The sequence below is a fragment of the Aythya ferina genome (genome assembly GCF_964211825.1).
Source record: "Aythya ferina genome assembly, chromosome: 11".
In the NCBI taxonomy this organism is placed as follows: domain Eukaryota; kingdom Metazoa; phylum Chordata; class Aves; order Anseriformes; family Anatidae; genus Aythya; species Aythya ferina.
The window spans coordinates 202,580-223,008 of NC_140307.1; the positions used below are offsets into that span (position 1 = coordinate 202,580).

The following is a 20,429-nucleotide window of genomic DNA, read 5'->3' on the forward strand; positions in this document are numbered from 1 at the left end:
CCAACTTCTCCCTTCTCGTTTAATTTCTTGCTTCTCCCCAGGCCAAAGAACCCTCCATCACCGGAGTGATACCCTGGAGACAGTGATCCTGGTAAATCCCAATGTGGACAGCATCGTGTCTGAGGTAAGGACACTGTGTTTTCTCCACATCAGATCTCTGGCCTGTGCTTGACTTAGAGGGCCATGATTATCACACTTGGCACCTTCTTGACCATGCTGCTGGTCTCCTGCAAGGTGTGGTGAGGTTACTAAGCATTCTGGTCTTGCCAGTAAGATATACGCTGTAACCAGTATTATTTGGCACAATTTACTGCTAGACAAAGAAAGACACAAGAATGTATGGTTCCTTGTGTGCCAGCCTGTTGTGGTTTAACCTGGCCGGCAGCTAAACACCACACAGCCGTTTGCTCATCCTCCCCCCTCCCTCTCTGGGATGGGGGAGAGAAACAGGAAAGTGAAGCCTGTGGGTTGAGATAAAGACACTTTATGAAGACAGAAAAAATAATAATAACAATAATAAAATAATAACAATACTGATGATAATTGTCCTACTAATAATAATGTGTACGAAACAAGTGATGCACAATGCAATTGCTCACCACCTGCTGACCAATGCCCAGCCTAACCCGAAGCAGTCCAGCCCCCCACCCCAGCTAGCCACCCCTATATATTGTTTAGCATGACGTCAGATGGTATGGAATACCCCTTTGGCCAGTTTGGGTCAGCTGCTCTGACTCTGTCCCCTTCGAGCTCTTGCTGCACCCCCAGCCTGCCCATTGGCAGGACAGAGTGAGAAGCTGAAACGTCTTTGGCTTGGTGTAAGTGCTGCTCTGCAACAATTAAAACATCAGCATGTTATCAGCACTCTTCTCATCCTAAGCCAAAACGTAGCACCCTACCAGCTACTAGGAAGAAAATTAACTCTGTCCTAATTGAAACTAGGACACAGCCCTATGGCAATGAGCTGCTTCCTGGAAGAATTAGTGCCTATTGCTTGATGTTAACTATTTCTCAGGAGATTGTAGAGCTTCCTAGCAAACATTTTCTCTTAAAACTAGCCCACTTTCCTAACGTGAATTGTGATGTGGAGCTGTGTCAGGAAGGCAGTAGCATCATCTTCCCTTTTCAGAAACCTACTCTCCTGTATATAGAAAACTTAAGTTTTGGCTATTTGTAAATTAAATGAGTAAACATCACCTGGAAGTTTTTGACTCTCCATGTGGTTGTGTTTCTGGGTACTGGTGAAGAATATAGGTAACTTTTTGACTGCAAATCAGATTCATGACAACATTGTCTCATGGCAACAGGTTCACTCACTGTTGTGTGATTCATCAGCCCACAAACTACTGATCTTCTGTGGTCAGAGCTCAGACCAGGAAGGAGACTTGATCCTGCAGACGGGGACCTTCACTTACCAGAAGTTTGCTGAGATACTTTCAGACCCAGAGGTGAGCATGAGCAGTAAGCCAGGATGTCTCTTCCTCTTCCCAAAGAGCATGACAGAGCACTGGAACAGGTTGCCCCGAGCATTTGTGGATGCCCCATCACTGGAAGTGTTCAAAGTTGGGTTCAGTGGGGCTTTCAGCAACCTGATCTGGCAATGTCCCATGTCCATGGCAGGGAGTTTGGGCTGGATGTTCTTTAAGGTCCTTTCCCACCCCAGCCATTCTATGAGTCTATGACTCTGTGAACTCCAGCAAAATAATTGCACATTGTAAATAACTCATGGTGTAGTTGTGGGCATCTTGCTTTACTTCCCTGGCTTAAGTTTTCCAAAATTACAGGCATGGGTGATGCCACCTTTAAGTGCACAGCTTGAGACATCCTTCCAGACCAACTCTGCAGTGGGCAGACACTTAAAATTTCTTAATGCAGGTTTTAAAATATGTTCAGGTGACTTCCAAATAACGTCCAACGGAGGCCATTGTCAACCTAGTAAATGTTTCTCTTCACTTCACAGTCTGTCTAGTGAGCATAAGCTGTTCTCAAGGTTCAGTGTGTTCATTAGCGGGGTGTATAGCTATATACAGAAAAAAAAAGTGACAGAGAAAGCTTTGAATTCATTGCATAAAGATGACACAGAAATGACTAAATGATGATTAAGTAACTACAAATGTAGTTATGTAATCATACAATTGCAAAATCATTTAGGTTGGAAGGGAACTTGAGAGGTTTGTAGTCCAACCTCTTGCTTAACATGGGCTCAGCAATAAATTTAGACATGATTGCTCAGGACTTTGTCCAGTATGGTCCTGAAGACTTTATAGGATGTCTCTTAACCTTGGATTTCCTGCTTATTATCTTGGCTAGCTGTACTGTAGCTTTCCTCAGAGGCCTTAAGCTTTCTTACTATTGGAGCTCATTGTAAACACATATAGGCTTCTTCAGGTTTTGATAAGCCTAGCTTCCACTGATGATTGTGTGATAGACATTTATAATGCCTCCATTGGATTGAAAGTGCAGTTGCTGCAGGAATGGCTCATTGATTACTCTGACCATGGGTAACATTGCTGCTGTAATTATATCAGGAAATCTGAATGCCTTCAGTTATTTTAGGTTGATTGTTTGAGAATATAATGCAAAGGAGGAATGTTCCAACCTCATTCCAGATTCTTAGTAAGTTTGAGTTGTAATGCTTCTTTGCTCAGGATATTTTCTCCACAGCTCTAAGGAGCCTTGAAAGTGATATCTACCTTAGCTCTAATTACTAACCATGTATCATGTCCCCAGCCCCATCGGAGATGGAGTCCTGACTTTTTAAAATAGGCTTCGAGAAAGAAAATGGATCTGAATAGAAGAGAAAGTCCCATGGTACTGAAATGCACAAAATGTCATATGATTGTTCAGTAGCCAATAAGTGAGGATAAGTTCCAACAGTGATGCCTAACATTGAAAAGGGTATTTCAGGATTAGAATTCACAAATCAAAAAGAAACTGCTATTTTTGAATCAAGCTAGAGACTGATATCCCAGGCTGAATAAGAAGAAGTAAAGAAAGAGGACAAGGTGGCTTCTGCTTCTGTTCTCTTTCCTGAGGTATTGTCACCGTGCAGCCAAAACAGTCAGGAAACAAAAAAAAAAAAATCAACATGAAGAATTTCAAAAGAGAGCAGAGTGTGGCTGCATGCATTTATGCTTTTGGAGTATTTCATCTGTTCTCAGCATTTCCTCTCAGTAAAATGCTCGTGGAGTCTTTGCAGTATTTCTGCATTAACTGGCTATTTTTAAAAGAGCTGAATTTGTCTCAGAGCTCTGTTTGACCTTTATTTGTCTGTGCCTGTCTCAATAGGTCACCCAGATTCTTAGCAACACTGATTCAGATATCAAGGCCTCCCTTACTGTATCGTGTTTGGGAGAAGGAGACTGGAGCAACCTTGGGCATCCTCGATTTCAGGATATTATTAATCTGAAACTGAATCCTGATCCAGTTCTGCCAGAAATGGATGGGGTGTCTGAGTTTGCAGAATATGTCTCTGAAACAGTTGACGTGCCATCTCCATTTGATCTCCTGGAACCACCCACCTCAGGGGGCTTTTTGAAGCTTTCTAAACCCTGCTGCTACATATTCCCTGGTGGAAGAGGTGATTCTGCTCTCTTTGCTGTCAATGGGTTTAACATCCTTGTAGATGGTGGCTCTGACAGGAAATCTTGTTTCTGGAAGCTTGTAAGGCACTTGGATAGGATTGACTCTATTCTTCTGACCCACATTGGTGCAGACAACCTACCTGGTATCAATGGGCTGCTGCAGAGGAAAGTTGCTGAACAAGAGGAGGAACAATCCCAGGGCTCTACCAACTACAGTGACTGGATGAAGAACCTAATTTCTCCCGAGCTGGGGGTTGTATTTTTTAATGTTCCTGAAAAACTGAAGATGCCTGAATCATCTATGAAAGTAAAGAGGAGCATTGAAGAAGCCTGTCTGACACTGCAGTATCTCAACAGACTTGGCATTAAATCAGAGCCTCTTTACAGGGTAGTGAGCAGTACCATTGAACCTATCACGCTTTTCCACAAAATGGGAGTGGGTAAGCTGGACATGTATATACTGAATCCTGTCAAGGACAGTAAAGAAATGCAGTTTCTAATGCAGAAATGGGCTGGTAATAGTAAAGCAAAGACTGGCATAATTCTTGCAAGTGGAAAAGAAGGTGAAATTTCTGTTCCCTATCTCACATCCATCACAGCCCTAGTGGTGTGGCTGCCAGCTAGCCCAACAGAGAAAATTGTAAGGGTTTTGTTTCCTGGAAATGCTCCTCAAAATAAAATACTGGAAGGTCTTGAGAAACTCAAGCACCTGGATTTTCTGAGGTACCCCGTGGCTACTCAGAAAGATATCACTTCTGGAATACCTCCACCTGTGCTGAAGCAGACCAAAATTAAACAAAGAACTGACAGTAAAGAGAGTCTTAAATCTTCCCCCAAGCCGTCTGTGACAAAGCAAGCTAAGAAAGAAGAGGCAGTTGAGGAAGGGATTAAGGAGGTAAAAACAGAAGTCATAAAGGATGCTAAAACTGAGAAAAAGGTTAAAGAACACTCTGAGAAGATTCCTGAGAAACCTGTTAAACATGAAAAGATAAAGACAGAATCAAGTGATGTTCTCAAAGCTGAGAAAAGAAAACTAACAAAAGACAAAGTAGGCAAAAAGCACCTCAAAGAGAAAGTATCCAAACTGGAGGAGAAGAAAGACAAAGAAAAGAAAGAGATTAAGAAGGAAAAAAAGGACTTAAAAAAAGATGATGGAAAGAAAGAGGAAAAAAAAGATTCAAAGAAAGAGGATAAAAAGAAAGAAATCAAGCCAGAGCCCAAAAAAATGTCTAAACCAGACTTAAAACCATTTACTCCAGAGGTAAGAAAAACATTATACAAGGCAAAAGTTCCAGGCAGAATCAAAACTGAGAAGATCAAAATCAAACCTGAAAAGGAAGTACCTACTGACCTGAGGACATCACCAATGGAGAAGATGCCAGTAGAGGTGGAGCCAGGAGAGATTTCCATAGCTGAACAGAGGTTAGTCCTGTCTTCACCAGAAGATCTTACAAAGGACTTTGAGGAGCTGAAGAATGAAGAGAAAGGGAACTTGCAGGGGGCTCAAGAAATTTGTGATACAGAAGTAAGTGATAAGGTTATGAGAGTACCTGAAAAGGAGATGAAAGAGTCCAGTGACGTGACATCTCAGAGTCACCTGGAAATGGATACGATTTTGAAAACAAACATTCCTGATCAGAGAACAACTACTACTGATTTGGAAAAAGAATCCCCAGCAGAGGAAAAAGCAGTCCATCATCTAGAACCAAGAGCAGGTCAAGCTGAAAAAATAGAGGATGAAGGAAGAACGTTAGATGAAAATCTTGATATGAGATACTGCAAGAGAAAAGCTGAGCAGTACAAGGAAGTTCAGCTGTTGCCAGACAGAGAACAGGTACCAGCACACAGTGACCTCGTAGCAAAAGCTGTTTGGTCACCAGCATACAGAGATGAAGACAAGGAAGAAGAGGAAAAAATCTCTTTGGACAGAAAACAGAGGGAAGCAGAAACAAAGACCTGTGAAAAGTATACTGAGGGGACAGAGGCACAGGAGGAAGGTCAGAGGGAAAAGAGAGAGGATGTGGTAGAAAAGGCAGAACTGGAAGAAAAGGAAGAACAGCAAATGAAGGTGGAAAAGAGTAAAGATTTCTATGAACTGAAGCAGGATGAGAGGGAGGACAAAATATTTACCATTAAAGAAAATGAAAAAGAATTTAGTGATATGGGTGAGAAAAACAAGTTAGTTGGAAAAGAGGTAACAAAGGAAGAGTCGTATCTGAGCAGTCTGCCAGTCCCAGCAGGAGCAACAGCAGAACATGTTTCATATATCCAAGATGAAACTATCCCAGGATACTCAGAAACAGAGCAGACGATTTCTGATGAAGAAATACATGATGAACAGGAAGAGAGGATCCCACACTTGAAGTATGATGTCAATGCATATGACATTTCTGTTCCTGACCACCCAGGCTCTTTTGAAGCAATACATGGAATACAGGCCATGCCTACTGCAGACCTTGCAGCCAAGGGCTATGCTGGCCAGGAGTCTGAAATCCTGGCATATCCTACAAACATAGTGGCAGCTCCGCTAGCCGAGGAAGAACATATTTCTTCTGCTACCTCCATTACAGAATGTGATAAGCTTTCATCTTTTGCAACTTCAGTAGCAGAAGATCAGTCAGTTGCATCTATAACAGCACCACAAACAGAAGAGACTGGGAAAAGCTCTTTACTTCTAGACACAGTAAACAGCATGCCTTCCTCTCGGACTGAAGCAACCCAAGGTCTTGACTATGTTCCCTCTGCTGGCACAATCTCTCCTACATCATCCTTGGAGGAAGACAAATGTTTTAAATCTCCGCCTCCTGAAGATTTCCATGCACTAGCAGAAGGAGAGAGAAAACTGGAAGCTCAAAAAAAGGATATTCATGAAGAGGCAGAAGAGGAAGAGGAAGAAGAAGATGGGACTCCAAATATTGAAATGCCTGACAAACTCAGAGGCCATTACAGTGCCCCACTGTTCGCTCATCAAGAATGCACTGATAATATGTTAACCGGTGTCCCCACAGAAGTGACGCATACTTCTGGTTTGCCATTATCCACTGAAGAAACACCGTTTTCCCAGGTTGACTCTGCAGAGGCTGAAGAACGATGCATGAGTCCTGATGATAGTACAGTCAAAATGGCATCTCCCACCCAATCTGGTCCCACTAGTGCAGGACATACACCTTTCCACCAGTCTCCAGTGGAAGAAAAGCTAGAAACAGTAGATTCAGAGCTATTTGAAAAAGAAGAAGATGCTGCTACTAAGAAATTGGAAGATCGAACTTCTATTGTGGTAAAGGGAACCAAGCATGAACTGCTCAGAGATGATGAGATGTCTGCATCTAAGTATAGACATGAAAAAGAAGTGTCTGGACCTGTACTACATAAGCTGGAGGCAGGCGCTGATGTGCAGGTATCTCCTGGGGAGGAGGTGCAGGAAGCACCAGTGAGGAAGGAAGAGCTGCCCTGGCTCTCCTACCACAAGCAGGACACAGTGGTGATAGGGGAGGAAGAAGAGCTTCCTGCACTACCGCATCCCAGCACAGATGTGTTTCTGGAGCCTGAAAAAGAGCTAGAAACTAAATCCATGGCAGAAAGTTTAACAGGATTTTCAAAACATTTGTCCTTTGAGCCATTCTCTACCACAGAAACATCTGTGGGAAGTGTGGCTCCTCCATGGTTCACAAACCAAAGCAAATCTGAAAGTGAGAAAACCTCACAATTTTCTCCAGATGATACTAAATCACTCTATCTTACAGAAGAAAATCTTGCTAAAGAAAAATCCCCAGATATTTCTGTTAAGGGGATGGCTACTGAAGAAGGAAAACTACTCTATTTCACAGAAGACACCTCAGAAGAAGAAAAATCTTCTCAGGTTTCAATTAAAGACATTTCTCCAGAAGAAACTAAATCTATTTCTCTCACTGAGAGTCCCAGCAAGGACATCTCTTCAGACATTTTTGTTAAAGGTATTTCTCCAGAAGACATCAAAACTCTTAGTTTCACAGAAGAGATACCCGTGAAAGAAAAATCTCTGTCTGACTTTACCGACAAATTCCCATCAGAAGCTGTTGGATCTATGGATTTCACAGAGCAGAGCCCAGATACATATGAAAAATCACCAAACATTTCTACCAAAGTGCTCACAAAAGAAGTGGCAAAATCGTTTTCTTGCCTAGAAAGTATCCCGGTTAAAGATACATCACCCAGAGATACTTCAACTGAAGAAATGTCTCCCGATGATAGCAGTTTATTTTCTGTAACAGAAAAAGCCACATCTAAGGAAAAAACTGCAGGCTTCTTCTCTCAGGAAGTATCTCCAGATGCAAAGGGCTTATACTTTACAGAATTTAGCCCAGTTGAGGATAAAACATCATCACATGTTTCTGCTGAAGATGTAAAATCTTGTGGGTTCAAGGAAGCTAAAGAAGAAAAATCTCCAGAAATGGATGATTTTTACATGAAAGATTTAGGTTATGAGAAGAAAGTGTGGTTTCCAGAAGAAGTGGAAGAGATTCCTGTTCAGGGAAGGCGGCAGATATATGATAAGGAGAGAGAGAGCACATTCTTGGATGAGGTACCAGAATATGAAAAATCCCCTCCTAAAATGGGAGAAGTGGAGATCCCATCGCCTGTACTGCCTGGCAGTCATACCTGGAGAAAAGTAGAAAGTGAAGCATGGGGCTCTGCTTATGAGTATCTTCAGGAAGGAGGAGACACTGGAAGAGCAGGGCAGTTATCCCGTGAGGAGGATGAGGATCTCTGTCATGCCAAAGACAAACCTGTGTTACTGCAAGCAGAAGCAGAATGTTTAAAAGTGGAATCATGTGATTACAAAGAAGAGACACTGAAGAGTGCCAAACCAACAGCAGAAACAAAGATTGTTAGCATAGCTCCTGCTGACATCACTTTCCCAGACAGTTCTCATTTGGCTTCTCAGTATGTCTCTGGTGAGGAAAATCAGGTTAAACCATTAACTGGAAACATAGAAAGGCAAGAATTGATGTTGACATCCAAACAAGATTACTCCTATTTAGACGATGAGGAGAAAGCTGTCCTGGATATCTACGCAAAATCAATAGACCAAGCACTGAAAGCATCTCCCCTGCCAGTAACAGCTAGCCCTCTGGAAACAAAGACTGGCACAACACTAGAAACAGAGAGGTCTTACAAGATAGATCTGTGCAAAGCACCGCAACAGGAGGAAGTCCCATTGAAGGATACAGAAAAGAAAACAGATGTTAGTGGTTTGTCTCAGGAAATGGACTGTAAATACAAGATAGATAGAAAGCAAGAGGATGACTACAAATCCACGGAGGCTCATTATGACTCTACAGGAGGCAAAGATCAGGTGGCAGCAGCATCTGCTCTGTTCCAATCTACAAGACCAGCAGAATCTGAATATGTAGCAGCATCCTCAGAAGAAAGTGCTGCAGGGTCAGGGCAGCATGCACACTCCCCTCTAGGAGAAGTCCCTCCTCAGAAAAGCAGTGCTGCCATTGGCCATTCTGAGGCTGTGGGTTCTGTGAGCCGAGTGGCATATCTTCCTGAGTCCTATTCCAGGAGCCCTGTGGACCCTTGTTCCTATGAGGAAGGGGTCTGCAGAACCAGAGGTGATGACGATTCCATGAGACAAGAGCAAGAAGAAAGAGAACCAACACCCTATCCTGATGAAAGAAGTTTCAAGTATGCTGACATCTATGAGAAGGTAATTGTGTCTGGAGTTGGACTCTCCCCCTTCACATCCAAGGATGCAGACATCTCAGGTCACACTGACAAGGTGCTGACAACAGCACTGAGCTCTCAGAAAGATCAAGGTTTTCATGTCTCTGCGAAGGAAGAAGAGTCCTGCCTTTATACCTCTGCTGAGAAGGAGTTGTCATCTCCAGCATCCCCTAAAGATAAAGCAGATGCAGCCTTTGAATATACAGACATCCATAAAAGATACTTGCCCTTGTCTGAAACAGATAAGCCTAAGATATCGAAGGGACAGGAAGAACTGAATGTGTCCTGTGCTTTGCCAGAAGAAGTGGACTCTGAACATCATCCATCATCTGCAGGCACAGCATTTATCTCTCCCACTGACATATTTTATCAAGAAAAATCACCTGCCTATATTGGTGCCACTTGTCCAGATGAGAACATCGTTTTGTCTGGCCAGGAGCAGGTAACTCTGTCCCTGAAATCTGAAAGCCAAAATCTCAAAGATACATACTATGACAAAACAGGGCAAGGGGAAGAAAGCATGAGTGACTCAGAGTTAGAGAAAGGTGCTACAGAGAGATCTGAAAAGGAGTCTAAACTGCATAGCCCTGACCAAGCTGCAGGCACAGTCTATGCACACATCTCAGCAATGGAGAAGTTCCATGTAACAGAACCACTTCTGCAAAGCAAGCATGAGGAGTCCAATTCACCCCCTTCTACTGCCTCTTCACCTTCTGATCCAGTGTGGAAAGAGGAATATGGAATTATGAAAACTGCATCAGCCACAGCTGTGGGAACATATGTTGCTGGTTACAGTGACTTGCCAGACATAGGCAGAGATGAGCAGGCTTCAGAAATGTGCCATTTAAGCCAGGATTCCTTGCAGAAGAGAAAGGATGCTGAAAAATCCACGAAGGAATCACATTTCCATGTAAAAGATTATCCAAGTACAGAGGTTGTCTCAGCGTGCTATGACCAAGCCATATACTTGAAATCTGCTTCTGAAAAACAGAAAGAGGAATACAAGCAGGGGCCAACAGGAGAAGGCAGAGTGATGGAAATCTCTTCAGGATTTGAATGTTCCCTGCTAGGAAAGAGTGAAACATCTAGTGTGTTCAGACATGAACAAACCTCAGCAAGCCATTTAGAAGATATCTCTCTTCCTTTAAAGGTTTCTTGTGCTTTGTCCTCAGGTCAGGGGAAGAAAGATGAGTACTTGGAGGTTTCTGAGATCAGCAGCCATACCTCATCTTTAACTAAATTCTCACCACTGAGTCCATATGAAGAAGATAAACTGTTCTCCAAAGGTGTGGAAAGAGAGTCTGTGCCCCAGCAGCCACTGAAAGATGACTCTTCTAGCCTGTCAGAGGAACCATCATCTGAAGCAACTACTCCTGTAATATCGACTACAGCAGAAAGTTTTTACTCCCATATGCTTTCTGCATACACAAGTGCAGGAGCAGAACCAAGTACCAAGAGTCTTTGGGATGCATCTCCACAGATTCCAGATAATGCTATGAAAACCCATACAGCTGAAACCAAAGACTTCACATTTGCTGAAGAACGTGGTTCTGCATTCAGTAGTGGCATGGGTGAGAGCATTTTGCCATGCAGAAAGGAGTGCCAGAGTTCACAGCCCATACCACACTCTGCAGAGAAACAACAGCAGCCCTTTGTAACTAGCCCAGAGCAGAAAGCACCATTTACAGAACAGCTGATGACATTAGCATCTCTCCCTGATGTATTGACATCTTTTCCTCATCATCAGCATGAAGATGAAACCACAGCCAATGGTCCAACAGAGGTGAGCACCAGTCTGCAAGCTTTCCAAAGCACATACCATGCAGCAGAGACAAAAGATGAAAAAACGTGCCCTGATTCTGACAGCAGTTTTTCTCCATGCACAGGCAAAGAGGATACAGAGAGGCAGAGCCGTCCTTCCTCTCTGATGTCCCCTGAACACAGTTTCCAGCCCTTTTTCCCAGATGTGCAAAGGGCTGGAAGAGCAGAGGACCATGGAGATGCTTCCCATGAGATGGAGCCACATTTAGAAGGCATTTTTGACTGCAGACAGAAATTCTCCTCATGTGAATTCAAGCACAGGAAGGGAGAGCTCTCACCCTCCTTCATTAACCCAAGCCCTCATGAGCTCTCTGAAGATAGTGACCTCTCACAGGAGGAGGGTCATCCTTCAGTGCAAGGAAGACCACTCCACACGAGTAGTAGCCCTGTGCAAAGTGCCACAGCAGAGGAAACCCCTCCAACATCAGTGAGTGATTCTGGAACCTCCCAGTCAGACTCAGATGTTCCACCTGAGACAGAAGAATGTCCATCCATCACAGCAGATGCAAACATGGACTCAGATGAAGATGCTGATTTCCTCCCAGTAGATAAAGCTGTTGGAAATGCTCATCATGCCAGTTCTAGGTCCAGCCATGATCCTCAGCCTATTCCAATGGTAGATCCCCATCCTCATCCTCCTCACCCTGATGTCTGCATGGTAGATCCTGATATGTTGGCAAATGAGCAAGGCATGAGCAGAACTGATAAAATTTCCAAGAAGGACATGAAAGAAAAGAGCAAAAGTGTGAAGAAGCCTTTGAGTAAACCCAAATCTTCCTCTCCTGCCCGGAAATTAGATGTGAAAGGGAAACGATCACCCACACCTGTGAAACAGCCATCTGACAAATCCCCAAAATCTGCCACTGCCAAAAAAGAAAAAGATGGAGGAGAGAAGCCCAAACCACGTAGTGTGCTTGTGCAGCCTCCTCACACAGAGGATGAACTGGCTCGGAGTAGTCACAGCAACCCTGGCAAGAACCTTGTTAATGGCATCAAAACAAACCCTGGTAAGAAAGTCTTCATTAAACATGCATTTTTCTCTTCAGGTTCAATAAAAAGAAAAAAACACTAAGTTAAATGTAGTAGAACAGAGTTTCCCAGTCAGGCATAAGCAGTGAGAAAGCAGAGAGGTTGTCATACAAGTCACATAAAAAGATCAAAGCCTTGAGGAAAGCTCTGAACCTCTGTAGAGATGAATCCAACCACATCTGCAGAAAACCCTGTGAGACCTAATTCAGAACTCAATAGACTAAGATTCAGTTCCCCCTGGGGGCTACAGCTGTGGAGAGGCAGTAGGTATTTAGAGTTGGGTGCTGTCAAAGAAATACCAGCAACTGAAGGACAAAATACATCTGTGTGTAAGAAGTGGTGGTCACCTTTTGGCCTCTAAGTGGGGTAAGTTGCACAGGACAGAGATAAAGCTCTCATGTAGAATAACAGGAACCACTATGGTCAGATATTTTCTTTCCTCTGAAATATTAAGTGGAGGTGGGATGGGAGCAGCCCTCATGTCTGAGTACCACGCTGTAGGGCACTGAATGAAGACATGAAAAGGGTACTTTGCTGCAAGTGTCTGTACAGCCCATGGCCTCCTCTAAGTGTTCACATGGAGACCAGTGCTCTACTAGTATGCTACCAGAGGACACCAGTTTTAGATGATACAGTGTAGCTGCATTACCCCCATGTCCCTGCTGAGAAGCTGCAGTGCCAGGCTCTATGCAAAACACAGACTGATTTTTAATCTTCTGTTCCAGACCATTGATACTGAGTGTAAGACAAGAGCCAGCAGGAAGATAGTGTCAGGGAGAATGAAGAAAGTCAAAACAGTGCTGATGGGCTATGGTCTCAGCAGATGCCCACTGAAGACACTGAGGCAAAGAGAGGGTTTGCAGAGGCTTTACAAGGGACTCTTCTTGAGTAAGAACAGCTGAAGAGAAAGACCTGAAAAGAGCCTATATGTGTGCCTGCTGCAAATACATGTACAACTCAGGTGAGGAGATTGTTGTCGGATGACACACAGATGGTGTCGCTGACAGCAAGAGGGATGTTCAGGCTGAGTGGTTGATGAAGAGTCTGCTCAGTGTAGTGGGGAGTGAGAGGAAAGTAGTGGATGGAGTAATGAAGTGGTCACAGTGCCAGCCAAGGGAAAAGTCTGCAAGGGAACGTGGCCTGAAAAGTTTCTGAGCCAGCTGTCTTGTGAGTAGCTGACAGAGAAATATGGTACAGTCAAGAGAAAGCCTGCATGAGGGTATTAGTAGTGTGTCTGTACAGAGTGGTCAGGTCCTGAAGGCACTGCACAGAAAGAGCTGTCAAGATGGAGTGTCTGGACACGTAAGCCTGAAGGGAAGGTTGAGACAAAGATGCATGATTTCTGTGTTTGGAGCAGTGCTGTGGGTTGCCCAAATCACACTGGGGATGAGGAATAGACATCAGTAAGAATGGCTGCAACAAGAAAGGATTTTTTTTTGTTTGTGCCACAGCTAGCCAGCACAATTAGTTGTCCGTGTTGGTGGCTTTGTGCTCACAGAAGAGAGTACCCAGAATAGGAAACAGAAGACAGAGGCCTCTGTGACTCCACAGAGAGCAGGAGGGAGAGAAGGGACAGTCCTTCCATGGGTTTTGTCTGTATATGCCTATTTACTGCTGAGTATAACAACTCCTTTGACAATCTCTCATCTCATAAATATAAAGAGCAGTAAACGAAGAAAAGATGTACAAAAGTTACAGCAGTGTTGCTAGGAAAGAGCAATAGTCCACAGAATAGCAGTGATTCTCAGGGATGGCAGAAAGCCAGGGTGGAGTTTCCAAAAAGACCACTGCAATACCCTAGGATATAAACAGATACAGAGGCCACAGAACAGTTGTTTGTTTGTTTGTTTGTTTGTTTAAGCAAAAATAGATTATTAACATACACAAAAAAAAAAAGGTAGGACAAACTATTGATTGGGATGGCAACTCTGCAAAAGCTAATAATGGAGCTTTTGAGTCCCTTCTTCAGGAAAGACTTGCGAGTCTCAAGCCTTCCAGCCCCCCTTCATTAACCCCCAAGAACAGCAGAACTCACTCCTTTTTCCTCCCTTTCTTTCAGTGCTGGCTCAAAATTCCACCCAGATCTCCTCTGAGCCTGGATAAATGTTAACTTGTTTGCTGAAGGGAAAAACCTTTCTGGAATCCAGTTTCTTCGGTGTTAATTTGAGTGCCTGTGCGTTCCAGAAGGGTTTTGATAGTCTCTGCTTTCTTTTTTCCAAAGCTTCCAATAGTCCTAAAAGCAGTTTGGCTGTGCCCATGGGTCCACCTGTCTATGTGGACTTGGCGTACATTCCCAACCACTGCAGCGGAAAGAACACAGATCCAGAGTTCTTCAAGCGGGTTCGAGCATCATATTATGTTGTGAGTGGGAATGATGCAGCCAATGGAGAACCAAGCCGTGCAGTGTTGGATGCGCTCCTGGAAGGGAAGTCTCAGTGGGGGGAGAATCTGCAGGTATGTCACGGAAGTGCCTGGGAATGTATGTTTCTCCTTGTGTCATAAGCACTTGGGGGAAGGTGCGTGTCACAAACAAAGTACATTAAGAGGATACAAGTGGTACTGGGCATGTATTGCTCTGCAATCTCAGAGGAGTAACTACTTGTACTCTTGAGAAGGGGGACACTCTCAGAATGATGGGAGTAGTGTTAGATGTGTCCTCCATTCCACATCTTTCTGAGAGGAGGAAGCACTTAGAGATTATACATTGCTTCTCACCTGCTGCAGGATGAGCCTATCTGCAAGCAAAAACAAGCACTGTCACAGGCTGAATATTCATCAGTGTCCCTTGCCCTGTGGCATTTGTTGCTAGCCTTGCTTGCTTAAGATTTTTGTTTCTATTATACTGGTAATAAATAGTAACTTTTATTAGAGATTAAAAAACAAATGGAGCATTCTTACTTATATTTCTTGTGTAGTCAGGTTTGCAGGAGATTTTGGGTAGACGCTGTTTCTGATGACAGGTACAGGAAGTGTGTATGCTCTTTCAGATGATGCACCCCCCGATTTCAAAGTCCCTGAGCTGCACATTGGGTCAGTAGGCAGATCAAGTCTATAAAATCAATAACAGTAATACTCTCAGCATTGCTCCTTTTCACACTGAAGGATCTTTCTAAGGCTGTTTCTGGCGCACAATAAAGAGAGGCTCTCCCCTCCACTGCAGCCATTTTCACCATTTATTGGGGTAGTACTGCTAGTGTACAGCCAGCTCAGAGCCCCATTGTGCTGGTACTGCATAAAATAAAGCACCAGCTCTGCCTTAGAGAATGTGACATCTGAAAGGCATTAAATAGAACAAGCAGTACCAAGGGGACAGTGTTCCAAAATTAATGGGAAATTTTAGCCTCAGCTCCTACGGGCATTGTTTACCAGTGCAGTTGTTCTCGAACAATGATGCCTCCTGCTTTCTTTCCCCAGGTGACATTGATCCCGACACATGATACTGAGGTGACAAGAGAATGGTACCAACAGACCCATGAGAAACAGCAGGAGCTAAACATCATGGTACTGGCAAGCAGCAGTACTGTTGTGATGCAGGACGAATCTTTCCCAGCCTGTAAGATCGAATTCTAAATCTCCCAGCCACACTTTGCGTTCATCCATTGACTCTCCAATCACCGATGCAACATCAGAGACACCATCTAATCACAGTCCAGTTCTCTGGTTTAGTCCTCTACATGGTTCCCATTTGTCAGGCAATCGGGTACCCATCTAGCTCAGCACTGGATGCCATGAAAAAGAAGTGCAGGGCTCTGTAATATTCTGGACTGAGCTAAGAGTTTGTGCAAGAGCAGTTGCAGGCCAGGGGCACTTCCACTTTCCCTGCTTTATTCTGCCGCCTGTACAGTTTCTGTAGACTATCTTGGCTGCCTTGCTGCTGTGAGAGCTTGTTCTACTCTCTTCCTGGCTGCCTTGCCATTTAACTTGTAGCACCATGAGCCTCATCTTTCTGGTGAGGGCTGAAGTGCTGCTGCTGCATGTTGACAGTGTTTGGGGGCAGGGAGACAGAGAAAAAAACTAATTCACAAAGCAAACCTACATGATGAGGGAAGGCCAAACCCTCCAACTGTAACATGACAGTGAAAGGCACTCTTCCATCTTCTGTCCTGAGCATACAGGTGGTGTTCTGGGTGAGGGGGCCTGTACTCCAACCGGGCAGGGCCACCATTTGCCACCTCTGCAGGCTTCTATCCCAAATACTTGGTTACAGACTCCTGCAACACCTGCTCGCTATGCTCAAGGAGCTGGGCTGAAGGACATGTTGGTTTTGGGGGGGGGAGGGGCGGCAGTGGGAGGGGAGAGTTCAGCCTGTTGCTCTTCGCTACAGGGAGCACATTCCTAACCTGCTAACTTGAGTTTTGCACACTAAGTGGGTAACTTACTCCTGCACATCAGCAGTGCGACAGGAGGAGGCACAGAGGGGCTGTTGCCTGAACAGTCACACTCAGTATCCAAACGCACAACTACAGCCCCCTCTAAAGCAGAAGGGCTGAAACAACCCGGCCTCTGTTGGCCTATGATAGTTGAGAAACCTCCCTGCCCTCGTAAACCAAAGGCTTTCCTGAGGAGTGTGGTGAGGCAGCTGAGGAACTCGCATGCTGTACTGAGATGCTGTTGTCTGGCCAGCGTAGCTGATGTGTGCCAGTTCTGCAAGCAGCAGCAGTTTCCTTGCTACATGTATGCCAGTGGTCCAGCTTCTTAGCTGTGTTCAAGCTTTTGCTGCCCTCCCTAAGTGTGCCCAGGATGTGGGGAATAGAACCTGTGGTGTGAGGAAAGAGAACCCCTTTCCCAAAAACACTTGGGAGTAGTTTAGCAATTGTGTTAGCTCATAGATACTCCACAGCTGTGGCAGGAGCATGCATAGCTGCCTGCACAGAATAGCTGCTGGCAAGGCTGTGCTGTGCATACCCTGCAGTTGCAGCTGGCAGCCTGTTGCTTGCACATCTATTGTGGACTTAGGTCCTTGCTGTATGGCCAGCCTGGCAGAGATGTAGTTGTGTGCCGTGAGTGCATCATTGCCACTGAACAGTCACCTAGAGGCTCCTTGGCATTCAAGCCCATTCCTGCTGTGGGGCTGCCAGCCCTTGCAGCAAGAGCAGCTCCAGGAGTGCTAGTGCTCAGGCATCTGTTCTGTAGCACCCGGGGAGCCTTTGCCACATCCTAGAGCACTGCAAGAGAGCCTTATCACAGGGATAACTTAAACTTTCTGTGTGTGAAAAAAGCGTGGTGGTGGGTTGTGAAAGAGACATGAGAGGGAAAGCAATGCTGCAAGGCTTGGCATACAACTCAAAGTATTTCCATCTGCTGTGTTACCCGCTATGCTTGGCCTTGAGCCAAGATCTGATTCCATAATAAGCATCCCAGGACTATGTGCTGTGCTTGCCGGGGACACTTCAGTCTCTATGCTAGCATTTTCTAGCAGCTGATAGAAAGAAAATGCTGCTTAGAAGCCTGCTCCTAGACTAAAATGGAGTTTCTAGGGAAATGGTTTATTTTGCATTTAATTTATATATTTATTATTTTATCTTAAGCTGCATTTTGTTTGGATTTTTTAATTTATACGTGTTAACTTGACACTATGTGCTCTTGGTGTCAGCTCAGAGGTTTCTCAGTACAAATACTTAGATGCTGCAATTTAAAGAAGAACAACAAAAGACCACAGAGAAATGGGCAGAGTTTTTGCTGGCAGCAAAAGGGGGTCTCTGCTTGCAGCCTGCAAGGCTGTGTCTAAAACCCAGCAGCTGCAGGACAAAGCCTGAGGCCAGAAGCCCCTCCCCGAGGAGCAGCCAGCCCTTTTGATGCAGCCCTTGGTAGGAGCATGTGAGCTTACTCAGGGATTTATGAAATCCCTGCCCTGCGCTGTATTCACGTTAACCATGGAATCACAGTGTGTCTGCCAGAAGAATAAATGTCATTCTCTGTAACCCAATGGGGTCAAGTGTCTATGAATGTCGGGTACAGCAAGCAATTGCAGGCAGTAACAGACCTGCTCCTGTTTTCCCCAGGCACTGCTCTGGGGTTTTGCCTTCAGTGCTTTGGGGAGACCCTGGCTCACCTGCCAATAGCACTGGCTGGCAGCCAGCTGCAGGTGGAGGATGCAAAATGTTCAGTGCCAGGTAGTCAGAGCAACAAACGTGACATCTTCAGTGACTGGATCCCTGGATTCTTCAGTGTGGCTAGGGGTAAAAGCTAATGCACTAACTTTATACAGACCTACAAATGAATGTTTCTCAATTTTAAACTTGAAGCAGTTATGAATAAGAAGCAGTAATGGTGAGGCTTTGTAAGGTGCCTGCATCCTCCAGGAAGGAGTGACATGTTCCAGCAAAAACACCTGCCCTCCATGTGCTGTGCTCCAGTACTCCGCAGCTATGCTGCTTGGACTGCTCTATCCTACACCAGTTCATTTCCCTGTCTTCAAGACTCCACAATTTATTTATTTTTTAAGTCTTTTGTGGAAGTCTGTTGTGCCTCCAGCCTCTCTCTCTCCCATGAAATCTTCTGAAGCCATGGGGGAAAAGGACTTGTAAAAATGCCAAATTCTGAAGTCTGACTCCGCTCAGCCTGCAGGAGCCAGCAGAACCCATCCAGAGCCAGAGGTAATACAACACTATAGAGAGAAACAGTTAAACTCTGCTTTTGCTTGTTTCTGCATGTGGGCAACAACATGTAATCTTCCTGTATGTAATAGGTACAAAATACTATTTTAAACCAATAATTTAAAAAAAGTGAACGTCTCAACTGTATTGAAATGGCAACTTGTGCTCCCAGCTTCTATGCTAAATGTTTTAAAAACGGAGCCCTGATTCTTTTCTTCAGCATCATGTTTCTATTTGAATTTAGTTTCTTGACCTCTGTCCTTTTGCCCATTTCCATGTGAAACACTGTAACTAACTACTGTCAAGAGAGGAGCCCAACACATCAATAATAAAGCCACATTAATTGCGAACAAGAACACTTCCAGCTGTTTCAAACTGTTCTTTAAGTGAGTCTATCCTGTAGGCAGGGGGCATGCAGATCCTGCTGCCACACCAGCAGCCTTCCCTCGATGCTGGCCAGCTACTGCCCAACCTGAGTTCAGGCGGGCCTGGGTGATTGTGCTTATGCCACAATTTCACTCACAGCTGCTAAAACCTGTGACCCTGCCAAGAGGATACCCACGCCAGCGGTACAGACCTGCCTGGGACCCCGTCCTCCTTCCTCAGCTCCAGCGGGGTTTTTCACTGTTGCAGCTTTCGAAGATGTTTCCTGCCCATGTTTGGTTGGCCAAGGGCCAGGATGCAGCCCGGGTGCTCCATGCACAGCCACTCCAGTGGACACTGCAGGCAGCTGCCTCGCAGCACTAAGCCAGGCTCTCCCTGGTGGCTTCTGCACTTCTTGGGAATCACCATTCTGGCCAGCGTTCCTCAAACTGGTAGCATCCCCAGTCCTGTGGAAGGCACATCACAGCAGGGCCTGGCCAGGAGTCTGGCGCAAGCCAGCCAGGCAGGGCACCAGCATCAGGGACTCAGCTCAGGGACTGTGGACACTCAAGGCACTGACAGGGCACCAGGTGCTGCCCATCCTTAGCTCAACAGCACACCTTTGCACTACTGCAAAATTCTGCAGCCTCCCTCTGGAGGGAAAGACACTCTGTTTCAACTCTTCCGCTACTCAGCAGAACACTACCAGAGCAGCCTTCTGCCCTGCCTGTGCAGCAGTCAGGAGGGGCTGATGCCCAGTCAGCTCTGCTCCTGCCTGGTGGTCCCCTGGAGGAAGCTCAGGGGCACAGTTGAATGCAGGGGAAAAAGAGAGCAGGGATTGGGCTGCAGACTCAGAAGGGGGGGCCACTGTGGCTGGGGAGCATATCACAGCTTGTGCAGCTGTCACGGAGAAATGTCACGGAGAGCTTACAGCAGCCAGCACAGATTTGAGGAGCCAGAGCTGGCTTTGGCAGGATTAAACCAAAAACATCAGCTCCTAAAATTGTATCCAGAAATTATGCGCGCGCACACACATCCCAACCTCTGCTTTGTGACTCATAGCACTCACACCACCCATTTGTCTGGAAAGGTCTGGCTGGCCATCAATCACTGCTGCTTCTTAGTCAAGAAAAACACACTAAAGACTGCACTAAGATCAGACAGTTGTGCTCAGGTTTCACCACACACTCTGCAGGCGTTCAGGTGGAAGTGTTTGAGCACCATGAAAAACCACAAGCTTCTTGACAGAGCAGCTATTTAGCAGCTCTTTTAAAATAAAGGGCACTACTTGTTTTTAGCCTACCTATCAAAGGGAGTAGCCATAGAC

The 20,429-nt window shown here is 45.1% G+C and overlaps 1 protein-coding gene across 2 annotated transcripts in view; it reads left to right on the forward strand.

The window, feature by feature from the left end:
- MAP1A (microtubule associated protein 1A) overlaps positions 1-18,064 on the forward strand; it is a 60,150-nt gene extending 42,086 nt beyond the window's left edge. For both annotated transcript variants that reach the window (XM_084531693.1, XM_084531694.1), the window contains 5 exons: positions 42-124; positions 1,308-1,448; positions 3,289-12,121; positions 14,365-14,597; positions 15,558-18,064. In XM_084531693.1, the coding sequence (XP_084387819.1) occupies positions 3,439-12,121; positions 14,365-14,597; positions 15,558-15,713 (9,072 nt within the window). In that variant the 5' untranslated portion in view covers positions 42-124; positions 1,308-1,448; positions 3,289-3,438 and the 3' untranslated portion in view covers positions 15,714-18,064. The remainder of the gene's footprint in view (positions 1-41; positions 125-1,307; positions 1,449-3,288; positions 12,122-14,364; positions 14,598-15,557) is intronic.
- Positions 18,065-20,429: the final 2,365 nt, after the last annotated feature.